At 38.5% G+C, this 23,468-nt stretch overlaps 1 protein-coding gene across 5 annotated transcripts in view; it reads right to left on the bottom strand.

Moving 5' to 3' along the window:
- Positions 1-310: 310 nt before the first annotated feature.
- crebrf (creb3 regulatory factor) overlaps positions 311-23,468 on the bottom strand; it is a 38,906-nt gene continuing 15,748 nt past the window's right edge. For 4 of the 5 annotated variants that reach the window (XM_060935896.1, XM_060935895.1, XM_060935897.1 and 1 more), the window contains 8 exons: positions 18,653-18,837; positions 18,263-18,388; positions 15,321-16,530; positions 14,725-14,919; positions 13,244-13,433; positions 6,605-6,678; positions 6,250-6,372; positions 311-4,966 (listed from right to left, as the gene is read on the bottom strand). In XM_060935896.1, coding sequence (XP_060791879.1) covers positions 4,848-4,966; positions 6,250-6,372; positions 6,605-6,678; positions 13,244-13,433; positions 14,725-14,919; positions 15,321-16,530; positions 18,263-18,388; positions 18,653-18,661 — 2,046 coding nt within the window. In that variant the 5' untranslated portion in view covers positions 18,662-18,837 and the 3' untranslated portion in view covers positions 311-4,847. Of the gene's footprint in view, positions 4,967-6,249; positions 6,373-6,604; positions 6,679-13,243; positions 13,434-14,724; positions 14,920-15,320; positions 16,531-18,262; positions 18,389-18,652; positions 18,838-20,000; positions 20,157-23,468 lie in introns of those variants that run through there. The other variant, XM_060935898.1, reaches the window with a different exon arrangement.

The raw sequence follows: 23,468 nt of genomic DNA, 5'->3' as shown, positions 1-23,468 counted from the left end.
CTACTGTATTAAGTGAGTTAAGTCAGCATGCACAAATGTTCATACTTCGCTATCATGCTTAAACAACAGATATTTGTGAAATGGTACAACAAAAAGCTTCAAAAGAACATTTAAAAGCAAAAGTAAGCTTGAGGAACACCATTCCACAGCACACTTGAAGCAACGGTGTTTAAGATTAGAGTCTCATCTAATCTTACACATCTACTCCTGTGAAACAACTTTTAGGTTTTTAATTAGTAACAAACAAAAACAAAAATGCTTGGTAAAAGGTCCAATCACAAACAGACAAACATAACAGACAAACATCCAGTAGGTTAAACAGACTAGAATGGGCATGTTTATTTAGCAACAATAAGACACGCTGCTTCTCATAAAATGTTTGTCAAATGCTCTCAACCATTTATCATTCTTTAATAGCAAGTTATGGCCACCATAAGGAACAACTTAACCTGAACATTATTAGATACAATTTCTTAGTAAAAACAAAAAGGTCCAAACATTTCTTTACTGGGAAAACTGAAAGCTAAAGCACTGTTCCATTTTACAAAGACATACAAAATGCACCACTTGGAGCAATGTTTCTCACATGCTCAGGACATATATTTACAAAAACCAGGCATGCCAAAATTATACAAATGAAAACGAAAACACATGAATGCAAACATCTAGCTTTTCAAATGCGTACTGTAGCCATTTTGGAAAATTATGCAAATATGTTTCAGTAACTTTCTACAGGGATCCAACTGGCCATTCTTTGTACAAATACAGTGGCAAATATTTAAAACAATAATATTTTAGTTAGGAAGTGGGCTCACACAAGTCAAACAGAACAAGGAATGGTTACTGATTTTCTGTACAATTTTACAGAATTATTAAGCAGCTTCAACCCAAACATTCATTTATTTAATTTTTATATAGTGCAGACAACAAATAGAAGCACAATTTGGATTCAATAGCTAGCTTACTCATCTTAAGGTTGCAATCTGGCAATAATAAAGTTGAAATGGTAACTGAGAATCAGGATAATATGCAAAAACCAATACATCAACATAAACAAAACAGCAAATTGCTGGTTGGATCATTATTTTTTATCTTGAAAAAGCAGTATCAGTTGAAGTATGAAGCAAATACAATGAAGGAACACATGCAAAATAAATGCTATGTACTTAACTAAATCAATTGGTATTTTAAATATATTCCAGCTTAAAAGATGTGTGTAGTAAAATAATGTACATGTTTTGAAGATCAGAAATATTTCAGATTTTCATTTAATTAACCAGATTTGCAGCAGAGGCCCCTTATTAACTCTAACTTAAACTATATGTAAAATTAAAATGATGCAACAGCTCTTTTCACGTGTTAGTTTAAAAAACAAAAACAACAACAAAAATTTTTTACTGGCTTTAAATAACATCCATTTCCTTAACTGTTCGAATGCCACAGAGTCTCCGAGTTAAACACTTAAACGCACAATGTCGCATCAAACTCAAGAACCTGAAATAAAATTGAAAAAAAAAAAGTCAAAGACAAACACATTTTCCCACTACAACAGGCGACTGACTTTTAAACATGCACCTCCACCTTAAATCCCCATGCTCATTGCCACTTGCCAAGTGGTGGTTGTTTTTTTTTTGTGCATTTTCTTTTTTAATTACAAATTGGTCATAACTACTCAGAGCCAATGCCTGGCTAAGAAGCTTTAGTTCAAGATGGCACGACGAAGGCCAGGATAAGTTGTCATAGCAACAAAGCTTTTAGAGCCTTGCTTTCCATCAAGGATGGATGGGTATTTGAAAAGGCAAAAAGGATGTAGTCTGATTAATTCCCTATGGCAAAAAGATTTGCCTTACAGTACAGCGATATAGTTTTTTTTTTTTTCTGAGCCACTAATAAGAAGCTGACACTTCATCAAAACACCTCAGATTTCCCCCATTAAGTACAAATTACTTAAAAAAATTATTGATAATATTCACCTCTGGCAATGCCCAGGGAGAACATGTCAATACTGTACATCAACCTGAAGAAGAACACAAAGCAGGATTTGCACTTTTCCATAGGAAATGTCTACTAAAGGCAAATGGAGTTTGTGACGCTTGACTTGTCACACAGGGGCCTGTCCTTTCAAGACTTCACCGTCAACCTGTCTTGGTTAAGATGGTAAAAGTCAAGTACTCACTGCAGCATTCAAACAAGGCCAGTTTAGCAGCAGATGGAAGGAAAAGAATGCTTTTTTTTCCTCTTTTTTTCTTTTTGTCTAGACAAAGTGCTTTAGTTATATCTCATGTAATATAGTATGCTTGTGTGTGTGAGATATAGAACACACACACGATAAATATAGATCTCATTTCTATGTATAAAGAGAACACTGCAAATTACAGTAGCCTCTAACATGAATGATATATACAAAATCTACTACATTGCCAAATGAAAAACAAACAAATAAACAACTAGGAGCTACTATGGTGTACGAAAAATCTTTAGCTTAAATATAGTAGGGGTTGTAGAGGAAAATATTCTCCCTTCTTTAATTTAATCAAAAATAAGAATTCACAAACACCCAAAGACAAACCATGACTATCAATCAAAGCTTTCCCCCCAGCTAACATGCAGTTCTGCATTGGGAAGTGCAGTAGCTTTTCACGCTGGACAAGTATGAAGGTGCAGCAGCTAGCCATTATGGTGCAACTACAAAGCTCTCAGAATGCTTTCCTGCCTCAAAGTATGAGCACTCTTTTAGGTATGAACAAAGAAGAGCCTATGACTGGGTCCAAGTTTGAAATAGTTTTGAGTATTAGGTGCTGATGATAAATTTATCATAGCCTTTCTCCAAAAGGGTTTATAGATATGTTCATAGAACATTAAACAAACATCAAGGTAACCATTACAAAAATACAGAGAATGTCTTTTTTTTTCTTATTTCCAGGTTACTCATTGAATATAAAGCTATAGAAATGTGTCATGCTTATTAACATATCCATTGAAAAGGTACCATTTTAATCAATACAAGTGTGTGTATGCATGAATTATGGACTATACACACGACATATGCAAAATAAAGTTTTTGTAGTATGCTTATTCTCCTCCAAAAATTTAAAGAATATTAATAAAAGTGAGCATTTTGGTTCTCTTATAACATCATACATATGCAATTACAAAAGCATCTTCAACTCTACAGTTTTAAAAGCATTAATGGACAAAATTGCAATGGTGGGAAACTGAACTGCTTGATCCTAGTACAAAGGTTTCCAAAGCAACATTTCAACTTGAGAGCTCAAGAACTACACAAGAGCTCTAGGAGGATGCGAATGCTTCTTTCTGTAGATAATTGGACCCAAGCAAATTTCACAGTTCGTTGAAAATCCCTGACCCTACAACTTTTTTTTTTCCTACATTCAATACGGTGTCAGGTTAGCTGTGCAAAAACTTACTTAAACTGGCTAGTTGCCAGTTTATGTTGCATGCGTCTTTGGTACAAAAACAAAACAATCAGAATATAGTGTGCAAATCTCCTTTTCGTATTTAATATATGAATAGTTGTCTTAAAATAAACCAACCAAAACGCACACGCACGCGCGCGCGCACACACACACACACACACACACCACACACTCCACTTAAATGAAGTACCAAAATAGAGAGAGGAAAGAAATATTTGTCAGAGCCATCTTCTTTTACCTAGCACAGACTCTGTGGCATAAATCAATATTTTTCCATGTTCCTACTTTCATTCAGAGTATCTTTATCAAGCTGAAACACATAAACCTGCAGGTCTGACTTGCCTCAATGCTCTTTTTCTCCTTGAAACATAGTCCACTTGATTTCAAGTGAGATTCGTTATCCCCTCAACATCTACAAGGCACAATTAATCTTACTTTTAATAAGTACAAATATGAACAAGACCGAGTCAGGGAATCAACTTTTGAGCCCCTTCGATGCGACTTCGGAAAACGTCCAGGATCATTTGATATTAGGGCACTTCGATCTAAGTGGGTGGAGTCACCAGTACAAAATAATAGTTCTTCCCATTTAAGGAAGATTTAAATGGACCATCTGCTCCAGTCAGTCAATAATCTCTCTATATTCACCCTGAGACCACCAAGACAAAAGGATCAGAACATTCAAGCCCAGTCCTATCCTAATTGTCATGTTGTATCCCTGTCCTAAATGTATACACCTACCATCAATCTTTGAGTTGGTTTCCAATTAAGGTAGATTAAAAATGTGTGTGTTTGTATTGGCTTTGTCAAAGTTGGTATATAAGGGTGTAACTTGTTTAGTCCTGCAAATGCCACAACACTAGAGGAAAGCAGAGGTTTAGTTCATGATGAAAATTTTACATGACTTGGTGAAATATAACATTAAGTTAATCTCTCTAAAATGTCCTTTTTCTATTCACGAGTCTTAATTAAGGATCATAGCGTAACTATATTCCCTAAAGAACATTTCTGCTTTCTGAATCAAGTACGGGGCATTTGCTGGACATAAGGAAAAAATGGCTACAGCAGGAACCAATTGCATCTTCATCTCTAAAAGGACGATACATTCTGGGAGGTCTCTCATAAATTGGCTTTTGAATTTTGCAAAATGGTGGCTTGCAGATGGAGGTTTTTACCAGCCACATGCACACGTGGTAAGGAACCAGACTACTGAGTGCAGAGATTTCTGTAGGTGCGTGAAAATATACATACGTATGCACAGACAGACAGGTGTTCGTATGCATGTATCCACATTAAGCATTTTGAGCATCTCCTGTTGACATGGGCATGCAGAGTGTTGGGCTGTTACAGTGTGAGACAGGAATGGTGCGGATGGCTTCGAGTGTGCTTCCAAATACTATGTGCATGCCTCTACACTTTCAGTGTGGGCACACGCAGTCCCACTAGACCACCAGTGGGGTCACCCTTGCCTGTATTCTCAAGGATCTGGTTCACAAAGTCTGAAGTCTGGCCAGCTACTGGTGACTGCACTACACAAGGGAAAAGAAAGGAAAAAAAATTAAAATAAAAGAGAGCCATTACTCAGATCTTCCTTCAGATATCCAATGTGAAAAAGCTTATTATTTATTATAATACTATGAGCAACAACTAGGGGTTTGCACTAGTGGTCATAATGTTGTAAAATAAATTAAATTATACAGTAAATAAAATAGTCTACCAGAGAGCCACTGCTGGATCTTTAAGCAAGAACCTTAACTCTCAAATATTCAGCTATATGGTTGGATTGTATTTGGCCTCATTAGTCAATTGCTGCTGAATTTATCAATATATGTGTCAACTCAAGGTGCATGTGCACCATACAATAGTTTTTAAATGCTGACCGAAACAGAGGTGGGTAGTAACATGCTATGTTTACTCTGTTACATGTACTTAAGTAACTTTTTCCAATAAATTGTATTTATAGGAGTAGTTTGAATAATACCTTTCATTCTTACTTGAGTACTTTTGCGATTTAAAAGATGTATATTCCATTACATTAGACCACACACACACACACACACACACACACACACACACACACACACACACACCTGTGTTCCTCAGCTCTCTGTCCCCCCCAGCTCTTATCTCTCCCCATCGTTATCTTGGAAGATTTATGAAACTAACCTGTGGCAAAACCACCTTATGTTGGTTGGTAAAAATTTAATTCATTTAAATTTTTTAAAATTAAGAATAGTACTTGAATAAGCAGATTTTAATGTTGCATTTATCAGACAAGCACTTTAAATGTTTATTTTCGGCATAACTGATACTCTGATACATCTGAATGTAATACATTCTATAAATCAACATGTGAAGTTACTCACTACTTGAGTAGTCAAGTAGTGAATTTTATGAGATTAATATTTACACATACTTAAATCATTACTTTGATGAGTACTTTTACTTGAATCACTATTATTATAAAAGTAACAATACTTTTACTTGAGTACAGTTTTTGCTTAGTTTACCCACCTCTGGACCATATAGAATTATTTTCAGAAAACAGTAAACATGCACATATTTGTGTGATGTGCAGAGGCTGTCCACAGAATAAAGAAGGACCAATTCCACAGGACCCTTTTTGTCCATTAATACATAAAACTAATCTTTATACATCATAATCCTACAGACATACAGATACTGAATACCAAAAAAATAAAGGATTAAAAACACCACAAAAATAAACTGCAGCTTAAATTTTCACACAGTATTTGCTAACTATAAAAGTTAAAATTAATTCAAGTTCCAAAGTTCTGAAACAATTTCTTACCTAGTGTCTCCTCTATGAGCTTGTCAAGCTTCTCTGCCATGCTTGTCCTGTTGTTATTTGAGTTATTTTGAACTCGGTTCACAATCTCCTCTTTGATTGTATTAATCACAAACAGCAAACGATCTGCAGATGAAAAAAAAGCATACATAATATTATACACACAACATATAATAGTGATGGCCTGGTACCAGATAGATAATGATGGGTGTTAACACACACATTACATTTAAGTCACACAAGAGCAAATGTATGATGGAAGCTTTTTTGCTCAAGGAAGTGAATCAAATTCTAGCACAGAAGTTAATAACATCAGATATTTATTTTCATGTCTAGTGTAACTTTCAAACTGCCATACCATATTCTGTGCCAAGACCCCACAGCTTGACCTTGTTGGCTTCATACTGAGCTTTTTTCTTGAGTCTGCAGGCCCTGAAGAAATGGAACAATGGCACAGGTATATGTGAGGGATGATATGAGCAATTCTGAAAATTATTTCTGTTTCAAGTAGCAGTATTCCACTATACCAGTAAGAGGAAATACTGTAATGCAGTGTTCACTTGTCTTGCTCACATTTCTGTACATTGCTTGACATTAGTTGGAATGTCTGTCTTTAGTTTAGTAGAGGCTACACAATATGCATATCTAACTAATATTGAACAGAACAAATACAAAACTACCCATCTGACTACAATTAAAAAAATGAGATACTTGGGCAATTCTAACCAAAAATTAAATTGTATTCCCAATAAAAATAAAAATTCGAAAGGAAAATGCATGCGTTAATATGATCTGCTAAAACAGAATGGTGAAAAAAAAAATACTGTTTCATAGTGAGGAGAAAAAAGAGCCACACTATGTCTGTCACTCAATGCACGTCATCACCACATCCCTTTGCTTCCCTTTTACATAAAGTTAGACTCAAATTTTTTGTATTGCTTGCCAGCCAAAGTTGTTTGCTAATGATCACTCCGCCTCTTGTTGCAATTGCCAGCTCATGTTAAAAATGACTTCGACTTTGTCACATCCTTGCTGATGTAGATGAACTGGATAGATGTTTTTTTTGTTTGTTTTGGTTTTATTTAAAGCAAACAGTAACATTTTCAAGATACTAGAGGATTAGCATCAACTAACAACTCAACTTGTACCTGCTAGCTAGTTAACATAGCTTAGCTTATCTAAATCTTAATTTACTTAGTAAAGATCTTATACTGATTGTTTAATCGATCCTTATCATTATTTTTAACATAGTTAAGTTAGCTCATTGATCCTAAGCTAATTTATGGATGCTCCTAGAGCTTATTACTGTTGTTGCATTCTACACTTACAAATCATGAGAAATTTAACTGATATTTAAGACCAAGTTGAAAATCTTCATATTCTTATTCCTAGCCTAAAGTACCTTTTGAAACAAATTTTATTGCACTTTCCAACAAAATGTAAACAATTCATTATAAAATGAAAGTCAAGTCTAGATAGTATATTAAAAAAAATTAAATGTTAAAAAGAAAAAAGTACATCACCTCTACTAAGTGCAATAAATGGAAAGGAAATGACAAGCAAGTGAGTATTTAAATATGTTTAAAAATATTGCATACATTAGCCGAGTTGATGTTAAACAGAAGCGACTTGTTTCTTATCGTTTTGGTTTTTCTTGCACTTATTTTTTTCTAACGCCACCATTCCTCAGCTATACACAAAGAAAAAAAGATTTGCAACTCAGAAAGTCATAATGAGGAACTATTTTTAGAAGTTCTTTAGAAGCCTCATTATCAACCTTTCTGATGGACATTACATCCTTGGCTAGGTAAAGTGTCGTAGCATCAGTGACGTCTTTCCAATGCTTTTTTTTTCCCTTCATAACCATAAAATGCATGTTTTTACTTCAGCATTGTTAACTGTGCCATTTCATGTGTGCACACCCAGTGTTATCTGGATTTTGAAATACACTTCAGGGTGCTTTGCTGGTGGTGAAACAAATTTATCATGTTCCCTTGAAAAATAAATATTTTGCATACAATTGTTTCTCACCATATCTTGTTTTAAACCCAAACAGTTCCACATTAACCAGTGTTGATTTTTAGGCACCAATTTCTCTGTGATCTCAGCCATGCTGGTGTGTTGCCAAACCAAAGGAGTAAGACAAAGAACTGCCTACTCATGGTTTGTTTGTGTCTGTCAGGGAGAAGGCAAGCTAGACTGGCAAACAGTAAAATCTGGTTTGTATAACTGCAGAGTCAGATTTTTATTGTGCCTGAAGTAGGGTCATGATGTCGGACACATCTGATCTGGCATATGACCACAAACCATATACAAATTTCATAGCAATTCAGACCCAACACCCCTGAATTACTACTACAGGATTATGAGGACAACCTACAGAAGCTCAGGAACTTCATGGTATAGAGGATCTTTTTTTTCTTTGCCGACTCAAAACATTGTTCTTTAAACAAAAAAAACTTGTACTGCATCTTTAAAAAGTGCATATCACGGATAAATTCAGGAGCAAGATCAATGTAATTCTCCTATTTTATATTAAACTTTGATCAAATATCTGTCACATTCTGCATTCTCTGCAATTTTTTTTACCTTGCGCAATACCAGAAAAATTCAGTTGAAATCAAGCCATTTGAGGCAAATTGGTCCGCCTCTGAAAAAACTTGGCATTCGAATTTCCCGGCAAACATTGATTTTTGTGACGTCATCTGCAGGACGCCTCCCTCTGAATCCTACGTCAGCGCTGGTTTGTTTATGAGAAAACGACCTGGTGGTTTTCTGCAAATTTCTTCAACACTATCGCGTAATTACTAAAATGGTTAACAGATGTATCATAGGAGGGTGTAGCAACACCAATCTTGATGGGATTAGTACTCATCGTTTTCCAAAAGACCAGACAATGAGAGAGAAATGGGAGCGCTTGGTCTATACAGGCTGTGCACTGAAACTGTGCAAAGCTCGCGCAGCCTGCTGGCACTTCCGCAGGTAACGTCACGAATCTGGCTCCAGACTCCTTTGGGATTTTTCCAGACACGTTTTGTTATTTTATTTTTTTCTGCTTTAGACAGATGGCCTTGTGCAAAATTACCCTTCTGGATGAGTGTGTAAAGGGACATTCATATAAAAAAAAATAATAATAATAGCTTATAGGACATGCTTTTAAAAATCAGTGAATAAAGACTGCTGTGGGAAAGTCATGCTGCAGGTGCAAAAGCCAATTTTATTTTCAAGCTTATTTTGTACCTATACTAGAGTTTGTGCTTTGTCTAGATGTTGGACCATTCGTAATTTTGATTTTTGTTCTTTTCTATGTTCATTATAATAAATATTGCTGAGATTGCATATAAGACGAACAGATTATTATTAGAAGTTTGTGTGTATTATTGTACAACTGAAGCTGCACAACTGTAATTCACTAAATTTTCTGTAGTTATGGTCACGGAGCTCTAGGTTTCTCACCAGAGACTTACTGACTTGGCAAATGTTAGCTAAATGGTTACTCCCATGTGTTTAAAGTCTTCCTGTATTTTACTACTAAGAAGCATGATAAATAAGAATGGCTGATTTCACTGTCAAAGTAGGGTCAAACATTAATTTAAACTACAGTTTAAAGACTTAAGGTCCTTAAGTCAAAAAACAGCGCTGCCAACTGGGAGAATTCAAAGCACAAACTAAGCTGGGGGGGGGGGGGGGGATTATATTATATTATATTATATGCTGAGCAGCATTTGAATGTTTATTTATTTTAAATAATAATAATAATAAAAAAGACTATGTTAAAGATCCAACTATTTTATGAGGGACTTTCAGCAAGTTCTCCAAGCCTCAGATTAGATGGGTTTACAGCTCGGGCTACAACTAACCTTATATTTAACGGCCTAATTTGTCATAATGTTCTTCATATTTGATATTACATGTGAAGTTAGGCAAGATTAGTATTTTTTTTTGAGTACTGTTAAGTTTGTCTAGGTTTATAAAAGAAGTCACTTACAGTAGCTAAATAATTAGTTATGAAAACCTAAAGCGAGTTAGAACTAATCTGATCCAAGTACCCTGCAGGCTTCTCCTCAGGCTTGAACTGGTTTACAATGCATTTGGTTGGTTTCCATATGGAGATCACGTTGACATATCACAGTTGCTAGCAACAGCAGCTAATGTGGCACATACTGTTTTCCTGCATGCAATGACCTATATTCTGGTCTTTGCAAACTACAAGTAAATGCATTTCTCATATATTTTGGTAAAGCTAGCTGAATCTAGCTAATGCTTCAAACACACATACTACTAAAATCATTAAGAGACTGTAAGAAGTGTATGAAGTGGGAAAGAAAATGACACGTTTCATCATCAATTGATGACACTTAAATCCATGGAAATTCAGCCTGGCCCTGGTTAAAAGTTTTGGTTGCTTACAGTGGTGCTTGAAAGTTTGTGAACCCTTTAGAATTTTCTATATTTCTGCATAAATAAGACCTAAAACACATACATGTCAACCTTTGGTCAATCAAACCTGTATAACCAACCTCCAAAATCCGTATTTCCCTTATAAAATCCGTACAAGATGCAAATTAAAATAATTTACCTAAAATTTGAATGATAATTAACAATGATATATCCCAGTTACTTTTTATTCAATATTAATAACAATAAACCTTCAGAATGAATACAAAGCTCCAATGTTTGATAAAAACACAGTGTTATCAGCGTAGTTACAAAGGAAATACTTCGTTGTTTGGAGACAGGTTTCACCGAGTGGCTATTATGCGCGAGACTTCATATTAGCCACAAAGTCAGGAAAATCTGTTCGTAAAATTACATTATAATGACCAAATACAATGAAAAGTATTTTTCCAGTCTCACCTGTGAAAGGTGATCTCGTTTGGACGGTAAACCTGTTGGTACAATTAAACGCAGCACATGAATGAGGCATCTTTATTCTCAGAATCGCCACTTTGCCACATCCAATTTGGCGACGAGGATGACGTATGATTCTACGCAGAAGGCGGCGTCTATGTTTATGTCTATGACTTCCGGGTTGGCGGGATTCTCGCAATGCGGTGTGCGCATGATCAAAAGTGGAACGAAGTCTCGCTACCACAAGATAACGAGCGATTTCATAAGACTCTTTACTGGCTGTCGTGGGAATTGATTATAGCTCTAGATAAATATTGAAGTTTTTTTAAAGAACCCGTATAACTATTTATACGCCCGTATACTACGTTTATTGAATCAAATTCGTATAAAATACGGACATTCCGTATAGGTTGACATGTATGAAAACATCATCAGATTTTTACACAAGTCCTAAAAGTAGATAAAGAGAACCCAGTTCAATAAATGAGACAAAAATATTATACTTGATTATTTATTTATTGAGGAAAATGATCCAATATTACATATCCGTGAGTGGCAAAAGTTTGTGAACCTCTAGGATTAGCAGTTAATTTGAAGGTGAAATTAGAGTCAGGTGCTTTCAATCAATGGGATGACCATCAGGTGTGAGTGGGCACCCTGTTTTATTTAAAGAACAGGGATCTGTCAAAGTCTGATCTTCACAACACGTTTGTGATAGTGTATCATGGCACAAATAAAGGAGATTTGTGAGGACCTCAGAAAAAGCGTTGTTGATGCTCATCAGGCTGGAAAACATTGCAAAACCATCTCTAAAGAGTTTGGCCTCCACCAATCCAGTCAGACAGATTGTGTGCAAATGGAGGAAATTCAAGACCATTGTTACCCTCCCCAGGAGTGGTCGACCAACAAAGATCAATCCAAGACCAAGGCGTGTAATAGTCGGCGAGGTCACAAAGGATCCCAGGGTAACTTCTAAGCAACTGAAGGCCTCTCTCACATTGGCTAATGTTAATGTTCATGAGTCCACCATCAGGAGAACACTGAACAAAAATGGTGTGCATGGCAGGGTTGCAAGGAGAAAACCACTGCTCTCCAAAAAGAACATTGCTGCTCATCTGCAGTTTGCTAAAGATCACGTGGATAAGCCAGAAGGCTACTGGAAAAATGTTTTGTGGATGGATGAGACCAAAATAGAACTTTTTTGGTTTAAATGAGAAGCGTTATGTTTGGAGAAAGGAAAGCACTGCATTCCAGCATAAAAACCTTATCCCATCTGTGAAACACAGTGGTGGTAGTATCATGGTTTGGGCCTGTTTCGCTGCATCTGGGCCAGGACAGCTTGCCATCATTGATGGAACAATGAATTCTGAATTATACCAGCAAATTCTAAAGGAAAATGTCAGGACATCTGTCCATGAACTGAATCTCAAGAGAAGGTGGGTCATGCAGCAAGGCAACTACCCTAAGCACACAAGTCATTCTACCAAAGAATGGTTAAAAAAAAGAGTAAAGTTAATGTTTTGGAGTGGCCAAGTCAAAGTCCTGACCTTAATCCAATCAAAATGTTATGGAAGGACCTGAAGCGAGCAGTTCACGTGAGGAAACCCACCAACATCCCAGAGTGGAATCTGTTCTGTATGGAGGAATGGGTTAAAATTCCTCCAAGGTGGTGTGCAGGACTGATCAACAGTTACTGGAAATGTTTAGTTGCAGTTATTGCTGCACAAGGGGGTTACATCAGATACTGAAAGCAAAGGTTCACATACTTTTGCCACTCACAGATATGTAATATTGGATCATTTTCCTCAATAAATAAATGACCAAAGTATAATATTTTTGTCTCATTCATTTAACTGGGTTCTCTTTATCTCCTTTTAGGACTTGTGTGAAAATCTGATGTTTTAGATCATATTTATGCAGAAATATAGAAAATTCTAAAGGGTTCACAAACTTTCAAGCACCACTGTATACTCACATAAGAAACAACATGGTAATCATAAGATGGTGAAAGTCTGTGCTAGGACACCTCTTTCCAAACAATTTCCTGGTGAGGATTTTTTGGAGCACAACTGTGCAAGTGATAAGAGAATATAGTGGAGAGAAAGGAAAGCAGAGCCTGAAAACAGTACTTTGTAGAAAGTCTTACCTGGATGCCAACTTGTTTTTCTCCTTTCGTGAGCGAGGACGAGCAGTCAGGGGCAGCTCACTAACAGGGGTCAGGTCACTAATCACCTTGTTAAGTTTGCGCAATTCATTCCCAATCTGAAGCAGTTTCCGTGGGTTGGGGGTGAGATCCTCTACGTCTGTCCGCCGTGACTTCTTTAGTGTGTATTTTCCTGAGAAAGAAAACTAGAAAGTTATGTATGTATGTGCAGAGGTGTCAGGCAATGCCATCCTTTGTATCTGTATCAGTTTAGTACGAAAAGTACCTGTATCTTTATTCAGATATGAATGCGAAGTTGGCATGTTCACATTCCAGAAGGTTTGTTTATTTATGTGAGAATAGTACCTCTATGCCGCAGATACAATGAAAAACTAACAGGGCTAATGTTAAATGATGTCATTTTTCATTCACTAAATATAAGAAATAGCAACCTGCAGAACAACTCTATTCAGTGTCTGAACTTCTACAGGTCCTCAGCTATATGGCTTGAGTTCATGCACTGTGGACTTTCTATCTATCTGTGACTGATTAAGCTAACTATATTTAAAAACAGTGTCTTTACTGAAACTATTGCTTTTTTTTTTTTTAGTGTAGAACAGTTAGGAGACATTTATAATACATTCAACATTTCCCAGCTCAGGAAAATCTGCTGTGTTTTGAGAGAGGGGAGAGAGAAAGAGAGAGACAGAGACCATTTATTGCTGCTATAACTTGTTGAGAACAGGAACTAATGTGTCTTACGGACGTTCCAGAACATTCAATCTAATTATAAACTGTTCAAATGCCCAACATGTCATTCATTAATAAATGGAACACTAATCTTTGGCAGCCCTGTGATGACCTGGCGACTTGTCCAGGGCGTACCCCGCCTTTCGCCCGTAGTCAGCTGGGGTAGGCTCCAGCTTGCCTGCGACCCTGTAGAACAGGATAAAGCGGCTAGAGATAATGAGATAAGACTAATCTTTGGCAAATCGCAGTGGTATAAGTGGAATAACTCACTCCAGACCATGCTGTTATATGAAAATAATGCATTTCCAGGCGTAGCAGTATTGGTGAGTTTTGGAGCAAACCAGTGACACACCTACCCACACAAAAATTAATAATGGCTTTCAACTCTGTACTCTATTTGTTTAAAACACATCAAATAAATGCGCATGCGCGCAGTTACATCCCCAGTATATAACCTTGATTCAAACTGCCCCCCTAGGGCAGTTTCCTTCAGAACTAATAGTCTTTTTCGTTTGTTTATTTCCTTGCCAAGTACTAATAACACTGTTACATTGTAGTTTATATGCTAATGCTACCATGATCAGAACATTTATCTTAGTTGCTTCATTAGCCTTCTTTAAGCAAGGTTTCTTTAGCATTTTTGGCTGAGGATTTGAGAAATCCAACAAGCTAATTTTAAATTTATATTTCATAAATACATGCTGCAATGTGCAATTTTTGTCTCATCATCTCACCATGATGCAGGCCATTCTTTTGATACATGTTGCTTGGAAGGGTTTCTCTGTCCCACTCAGAAGGTTTTAGCATACGTTCTTGTTTAGATGGGGTAAGCTGCTCGCTGTATTCCCAGAAGTATCGGCGTTTACCCCTTTTTCTGGAAATTCCAGCCGTCAGACCTTTAACGTCCTCTACCATGTCAGCGTCACATCCTGCTCAAAAGAGAGGAGAATGCTCAGAACATAAAAAAAAAACTGAAGACACAAAAAGCAGAAGTGACAAAGAAAAGGCGTGTTTGAAGATACTGAGTGGGGAAAAAACAAACAAACATTGCCACCTCAGTTGTAGCATGATTTACTAAGTCAGAGACAAGGTTATCGTAATGTCTCATCAATAAGTTCACACTAGGTCTAAGCTTATCAAACAGGAAAAACATGACCCAATTCTGAACCTGCTAGGACACTGCTTGGGGGAAAGAAAAAAAAAAAGTCATCATACAACTTGGTAAATTAACAACTACACATCTACACTGCAAATACATGTTCAAGTAATTTGCCTGTTGTATACGTCTGTCAAGAGGCTTAAGTGCGTGCATATACATGTTGGTTTGTACCTGGCTCTGAGAACGCGTCGCTGATGTCATCATCTTTGTCTCCCTCATAGTCATCATCTTCCTCCTCCTCCTCTTCTTCTTCTTCATTTTCTGATAGTTCATGCTCGCTGCCAAATCCTTCATCATGGTCTTCATCATCCAATTCCACCCCCTCTGCCTCCTCCTCTTCCTCCTCCTCCCCATCATCTTCTTCCTCATCTTCGTCTTCCTCCATGTCAGTGGGTGCTTTGCCTGCAAGCCTGGCCTTGGTCAGAAACAGTGAGTAGTTGTGCTCTTCTTCTTTCTTCTTCTCAGCGGCAGCATTAGCATCAGCTCCAAGGGTACTCACAGTGAGCAAGGTTTCACTGCTGCCAGCCACAGGGAAGTTAAGTTTTGGTGACTTTCCTCTTAACAATCCCACCTCTGGAGTAGAGCCACATGGAGCTTCTCGTTTACAGATTTCCACTCTTTTCTCACAAACCATGGGAATCAGAGAAGATGGAGTGTCAATAGTGGCTGCTTGGACATTACTGATCAAAGAAGCACTTGACTCATGCTCTTTGATAAGAGGGGAGCTGGCAGACACGGTGATCTGCTGAGCACAACTCTCTAGGAAGGGCTTGCGTGGTACACTAATGCGAACCTTGGCCTTGCGTACATAATCTGTGTTCTCTGGCTGTGGAGATGCAACCCTGCTAGGCCCTTGCATCTGGGCCTTTGCCATAGTCTCGGTGCTTGAGGCCACTGGCCATGTGGCCTTCTGTGAACCTTCAGCATAATCCGGCAAAGTACTGTGGCTGGAGGAGGTGCCCGTGACCGAAACAGTGGTTCTGCCCATCTTCTTACTTACCACTTGTGGAGGAAAAACAGTCTGCTTTTGGCCTGCCAATGAATCTGGAAGGTATAAATTGTCACACACAGGCTGAGAGTCCTCGCTGTTGAGTTGGGCCAAAGTGGGTGTACGGCTTATGACTTCCTCATCTTGGTAAGGGCTGGAGAAATCATCCAAGCCCAAAAAGTCAACCTCCTTAGTGCCCCAGATATCACAGCTGGTGAGGCGAGTGTACTTGGTCAAGTCTTCCCAATATGTATCCCACTGTTCAAAGTTGGAGCTGTAGGCTAGGTCATTGTCTATTAGTTCTGGAAGATTTTCCATACTCTCAAACTCCTTGCAGTCCTCAACTTTAAACACGTCTCCTCCAGAACTCTGGTGACAGGTCATATCTCTGTCCTGCAATGGGGTTACAATGTCAACAAGAAATAAATACACTGAAAATTTTAAAAACTGAATCTGAGAAGAAAATTACTTAATAGCCTACTAGTTAGGGGTGGGCGATATGTATCGTCTGCAATGTCATCGTGAATGTTGTTTTGACGATGTGTAATTTTGCATTATCGAGTTTTTTTAATTAAGCCGCCAAAAATCAATACAGAGCGGAGCAGACCCGGCGCCAGACACGAACTGACGGACGGGCCTTGAATTGCTTTGGGGGGGGGGGGCACACATTTTATATGCCAAGCCAGGGCAACACAACTGTTTCTAGCAACCCAGGAGAGCAGCACAGACGTGACGAGTTAAATATTCTAAGAAACCTATAAAGCAACCAAAACAACTTTCCAAAATGTATCAAACATTGCTCAGCATATTAAAAGTTTTTTTTTTTTTGCTCCGCTGGCCTCACAACGCACAAAGCTGATTTCGGGTATCTACCGGAAGATGTCGTGATATGATCCCGTCCAGCAATAAAATGTGATTGGCTGAGACAGCTGCTCATTTACCCAGATACCATCTGAAGAAAAAAATGCGATTGGTCGGTTGGTTCATTCCATGTCATTAACCCATTGGTTCCCAAGAAATATTAGTCCACGTTTATAGCAATGATCCAGAAATTATTACTAGTGTTTCTGTACTCACGGATAATAATGAATGAACCGATCAGCCGATTTCGAATAGTTTCAATACATTTTAAATTGAGCACATTTTTCTTTATTATTGTTATACTGAAAAACTTTGCCTTCTAGTTTACGTTTTTTTTTTTGAGGGGGAAAAAAAAAAACGAAGAAGAAGCTGTGACGGGCTCTTATCAGGCCAAGTGCTGTCACTCGCCAGCCACTTTCAGGCATCTTTTTCGGATTAGTGAGACCAGACCCTCTGAACATGAATGGGGAGATATCAATACTGGACTCTGTGAAAACTAACGGTCACGAAGAGCATATGATTGAAATCGCCATGAAAAGTTGATTATACTTGAGTGTTAGGTTGGTTCTCATGACTCAGAAAAAGCTTTAAAATCCACTTTTCTCGTGGATTATTTTGACACTGCGCAGGCGCAGTACTTCTATCACGGCAGGAGAGGGACAGCGGAGCACGAAGCTGCAAGATGATTGGAAAGCTGTTGGTTCAGATCGACATATGATTGGTTGTTGGCAGCGGAACAGGCGGGATATTTGCAGACCCGTACTGCCATCAGAGACGGTTGATTAGAATGTTTGCTGCCGTTACGAACTGTCAATTGAATTATTCATTTTTATTAATTTAAAGTTGTTTAAGAAAATAAATATGGCTTTTCCTTAAATACTTGTGTCACTGCAATGATTCTTTTAGTCATTGCAATTATTGTAATCTTTAAGCAAGTGTTTTTTTTTAAATATCGTCAAAATATCGTTATCGTTAAAATCCTAAAAAATAGAGATATTATTTTTTTGCCCATATCGCCCACCCCTACTACTAGTGAAATTATATTGCTGCATGGATAGATATTTTTACTTGATAAGACATCTTAGAATAAGTTGGTTGCAATCTAGAACTAGGTTTAATAATCTCAGAATTGGTGTTTTGTATTCTAATAGGAAATACTAGATCGTTTCAACTATTTTCAAGATGTGTTCACTTGCTAAGATATGATTTTTTTGCAGCGTAAACAAAATGTTCAATGTGATTCAAAACCTCTGCACAATCTCACCAGTTCATAAATGAAGTCTGGGTCAGAGCTGTTGGCTAACAGGTCAGTGCTGGTTAGTGCCTGGTCAGCGAAAGTGTAGTTTTGAAAGGCATCCCCAAAGGGAGGATCCATTCCACTGACACTAGGCTGCATTACACAAGGAAACAGATACTGCTGAATTATCAATTCAAGAGTTAAAAAAAAAAAAAAAAATTTATTAAAAAAAAAAACGGTCTTGATATTGGTCTTTTATAAGCAGACATCTTGAAAACACGTTTGGTAGACATCAGCTTGTGACCATCCATACAAGCGATTATTTGCACATTGTTGACAAAGTTTAAAGGAAATGAAATGCAGAATCTTTAATGTATAACATTTCTGAATACAGTTGACACATTACATAAGCCTTACCTGAGGCATTGCCGAGAACAGATCCCTGGTTCCTTGGTGGAAACTTTTCTGCCACCTCTCTTCCCACAGTTCCCTTGTTCTTATTATTAGTCTCTGGCAGAAAAATTGACGTGACCAACACAGTTTGTTCTAGAACAATAATGCCTCAGCCAAACATTCGGGTATGGCTGTTTTTCTCCTCTTCTCTGCAGATAAGGAAAATATAAAAAGCTATTAAACAAACGAAACTGGGTATCTGGTTGAAATATCACAAATTATCTGCATGTATGATATACTTCTGTATGATAATGAAGCCTGTGCAGTGTTGTAAACAAATCGTCCATAAATAAAACCTCACTTATAAACTGCAATTCAGTGCACAAACAGTAGCTACAAGCGGCTGTCACAAACGGCTGTTTGCTGAAATTAGAACAAGCACTAGCAGCCTCAACTAATAGATCTCGGTTCCTCAGTGCAGCGAGACACAAACAGCAACAGGAGTCAGGAAAAAATGGAATTTCTTTGTGCAAGATAATGCATGTCTGGCCATGGTCAGGAAAAGTTACAGAGGCCCTCTGAAAAAGGCGATTCAGCTCCATGGAAGAAACGATAGCAGCCCTGAAGCCAGTTCGGAGGAAGGCGAGAGAGCAAGAGCATCAAGTGCTGGGGCTATTTTTAAACAACCTCTGCAGCACCCTTTCACCATTGCCTACAAACAGTCATAAACAGACGAACCTGAACAGCCTAATGCCCTTTGCATAACAAATCAAGTGAAATATATGTGAGCGCGCCAGAGCTGTACAGGCCAGCTACAAGATGGAGCAAAACAGCCTTCTTCATGTGCTAGATGACAATTTCCTCCTAGCATATCGAACAAGTCAAACAAATGTTTTATCACCCTTCAGTTCTCGCAAATACATCAAAACACCATTTTCCATTTAATGCTTGACTGCATTCTTATTCTTTCTGTCAGCAGACAAAATATTTGGATGCAAAACTTTCCATAACATAACGGCTGCATAGCTCCAATCCAACTTTACACTGCTGTCATAATCCCAACTTTCTGTACTGTCCAGGAGAAGTGTAATGGGAAAGAGACAGGGATTACCTATGCAATTAAGAAATTTAACTGCTGTGGTGACTCATGTATACATAGTTGCCGCTAGGGAGAGATCATGCAAGATGTCTCTTGGATAGATCTGAAAAGTTTCAGTCTAAAAAGCTATCATTTGTCATGATTTGAATGATTAGGTTTAGCAGGTAAAGCCTAAGAGATAGTAAAGCATACATTATATTCATTGTATTATCTTAAATGAATAAACTGATTTAAATGTTGACACTTTGTTATTGACAAATACAGTATATTTACTTGATAATGTGCTATAACGAGCAGAATTCCAGTGAATTATATACTGCAATCCTGATTAGATTTTAGATGCCTCAATTTATCCTGGAGCAAAAGGTCACAGATCACAAGAAAGTTGACACCAGCTTCTGAATGACTGTGTTGCAAAGAATGCCCTCTCTAGAAAAAGGCATGAGGAACAAAGAAAGTTTGAACAAACACACACTTTCTAGCAACACAGAACTAAGCTAGGCTTGTGCTATATAACAATATTTTACAACAGTCAGTTCAGGTCCACTAATCTGTGCAAAGTTTCCCAAAAGCATCGTAGCACAAAGATCATCGTTACACGGTAGAACAAGCAGCACAACGAACACTCTCTCTCCTAGTTAAGACGCTCTTAGAATTAAGAGGCTTTTGGGAAACCCATCACTGATTGGTAGAGCAGTGCTCCCAGAGTGCCTATAATTTGTGTATAGTTTCTATACGTCTGTGCTTGCCATGTAAAATTCCACTTCCTCATTTGAAACAATTACTACAGTAGTGGTTAGTGACAATCAGAGGACGTGATAATTTTCAGAAATATAACTTTAATATGAAAGCTCATCAGATACAGATAAAAAGGAAGAAGGGATACCAATTTCAATGGGATATTAAAATGCAACTTTACCCACAGCTTTGAGCCTACCTCCACCCACTGCATAATTTTGAAAAATCCTAAAAAGGTGGCAAGGGGTTGAAGGAGGTGGGGTATCAGTAAACGCCTGTGAATGAGTCTCAAATCAGCATATATTTCAAAACGAGAGCAGGCTCACAGATTCACACTCCAGGGTGGGAATGAGGGAGACAGACTGCCCACTTCTGATTAGTGAGCGTTAACATTTTTTTAAAATAGAAATTTCATGACGTATACAAGTACCAAACATTTGACTATTTCAACATCACCTTTGAAAAGTTCTGGATGATTGAACTCAAAATGCCAAATTTTATTTTTTAAAAATCAATACACTGCAACCCTACTATAATGAACTCTTTTACTACGAACTTTCGCATATAACAAACTAATGCCGCTTTTCCACTACAAACGCGGCTGAGCCGTGCCGTGCCGAGTCGAGCTGAGTCGGGCTGAGCGGGGCTATTGAAGTTGCATTTCGACTACAACCGCGCTGAACCGTGCTGGCTGGAAGTGGGTGGACACATTGGGTGGAGTTAGCGAAAGTGGGTGGACGTCACGTGATGTCGTTAAGCAGCGCAAACAGTGACATCAGTGACAGTGGCGGAACAAGTCAGAGCCGGGCCGGGGGCGGGGCAAATGACCGGGCCCTTTATTAAAGCTTATCATAACATCATTTTAGGCTACAAAATGTCCGCAACTGCGGTGTTTACCAATTTCAACACTACCGGGTGCAACTATGTTATTTAGTACATCAAGTCCTTCAAACGAACATGTAACTCAGAAACAAAAAACATTAGGATACTGTACATGGCTCATAATAAAACATCAATAGCCTATACTGCGCACATTATTTGAAGGGCATACGAATGAGCGCTCAGAGTGGTGACAGGAAGAGTCAGAAATAAAAGGAGGGCGGTGCAAACCTCACTGAATGCACTGTGTTTACCAATTTCAACACTACGGGGTGCAACTATGTTATTTAGTACATCAAGTCCTTCAAACGAACATGTAACTCAGAAACAAAAAACATTAGGATACTGTACATGGCTCATAATAAAACATCAATAGCCTATACTGCGCACATTATTTGAAGGGCATACGAATGAGCGCTCAGAGTGGTGACAGGAAGAGTCAGAAATAAAAGGAGGGCGGTGCAAACCTCACTGAATGCACTGTGTTTACCAATTTCAACACTATGGGGTGCAACTATGTTATTTTGTACATTAAGTCCTTCAAACGAACATGTAACTCAGAAACAAAAAAACATTCGGCGACATACTGTACATGGCTCATAATAAAACATCAATAGCCTACTGCGCGCATTATTTGAAGGGCATACGGCGAGCCTTGCGCTCCGTGAACTCGTCCACGATGCTCTGTATGTCACTGATTCAGTGATCTTTTAAGCGGTAGTCTCACGACCCGAATAGTAAACAATAAACATGGAGGACATGGAGTCGTTAGTGTTGCTGGTCTTGGTGCTGTGGCTTGTTGTCACCGACAACACCAACAGATACTGGCAAGAGCGTATAGATGAGGCGAGGCGCATAAGGCTTCAGAAATTCTCGTAATTCATAATTATTCTTCTTCCGGGTTTGCCGTGTTTACAGATCCCAGCGCGCTCGCGGGGCGTGTGTGGGCATGTGAGGACACTCCTCCTCACCAATCAGTGCACAGGGGAGTGTCTGCTCACGCCTCCAGCCTCAGTCGGCTCGCTTTGGCTCGCTTCAGCCCCACTCCAAAACGGTGCGAGTTTTAGGGGCTAAGCAGGGCTGAAACGAGCTGAGTCGTGCTGGTTTTTGGTAGTCGAAACGCGAGCCGTGTCGGGCTGAAGTGAGCTGAAGCGAGCTGAAGTGAGCTGAAAAAGGGTAGTGGAAAAGGGCCATAAGTTCGTTTCCCCCACCTCAGAGTGCACAGCACCATTAGGACTAATTGTAGTACCGTGTACCTGCTCCAGATTAGAGCGCAATCACAGTGCACGCTCCGAAGGACTCTCTAAACACACAGACTTGAAGTATACACGCTGTACCTTGTGTCTCACATTATCAAGCCTTGTATCTGTGTATTGCCTTTCTGGTTTTGACTTAGTTTTGTGTACAAGGCAACCCCGCTATAACCGACTCTTTTGCTACAAACTTTGACAAATGACAAACTAAGTTCATGTCCCCGCCTTCAGTGACAATGAATTGGAGCCCCCCCCCCCAAAAAAAACAACCAAAAAACACATCACTGAGCCATGCGCACCTCTTCCCACCAGAGACAAACAATAAGCGATCAAGTTCGCAGTCAATTTAACAATACAAAGGTATTTTGTATTACTAAGTGCCAATCACTAACAATTATCGAGAATGGATCGATAAAACAACAAAACTGCTGATACCACCAAACTTAACACCTAGTTGAAGCATACCTGCATCATTTTTATACCCCCCACCCAGTCCCACGGTATGGCATAAATGACATCGTCAGTGATTTACAATACATGAATGAACTGAATGGTGAAGATTTAGGCCCTGTCCACACGGCAACGGATTCAGGTGAATCCGATACAATTGTTTATCGTTTCGGCCTGGCGTCCACATGGCACCGGCGTTTTGGGTGCCCCAAAACGCAATCTTTTGAGAACAGGTTCCAGAGTGGAAAGATCTGGCAACGTTGCCGTTGCGAAGTCGTCTGGATGAGTAGAACGGATTTGTTTACGATGACGTCACAACCACATGACTGTGAGTGCTTCACGCCGGGTAGAAGTGTAACGAACTCGATGCGAGTTGACAACAAATCCTATAACTTGGTTCATGAAACGTGCTTACAAAATA

Source organism: Neoarius graeffei, chromosome 12 (genome assembly GCF_027579695.1).
Source record: "Neoarius graeffei isolate fNeoGra1 chromosome 12, fNeoGra1.pri, whole genome shotgun sequence".
Taxonomy (NCBI): Eukaryota; Metazoa; Chordata; class Actinopteri; order Siluriformes; family Ariidae; genus Neoarius; species Neoarius graeffei.
The sequence above is the reverse complement of the archived record's forward strand: the minus strand, read 5'-3'. Positions and strand labels throughout refer to the sequence as shown.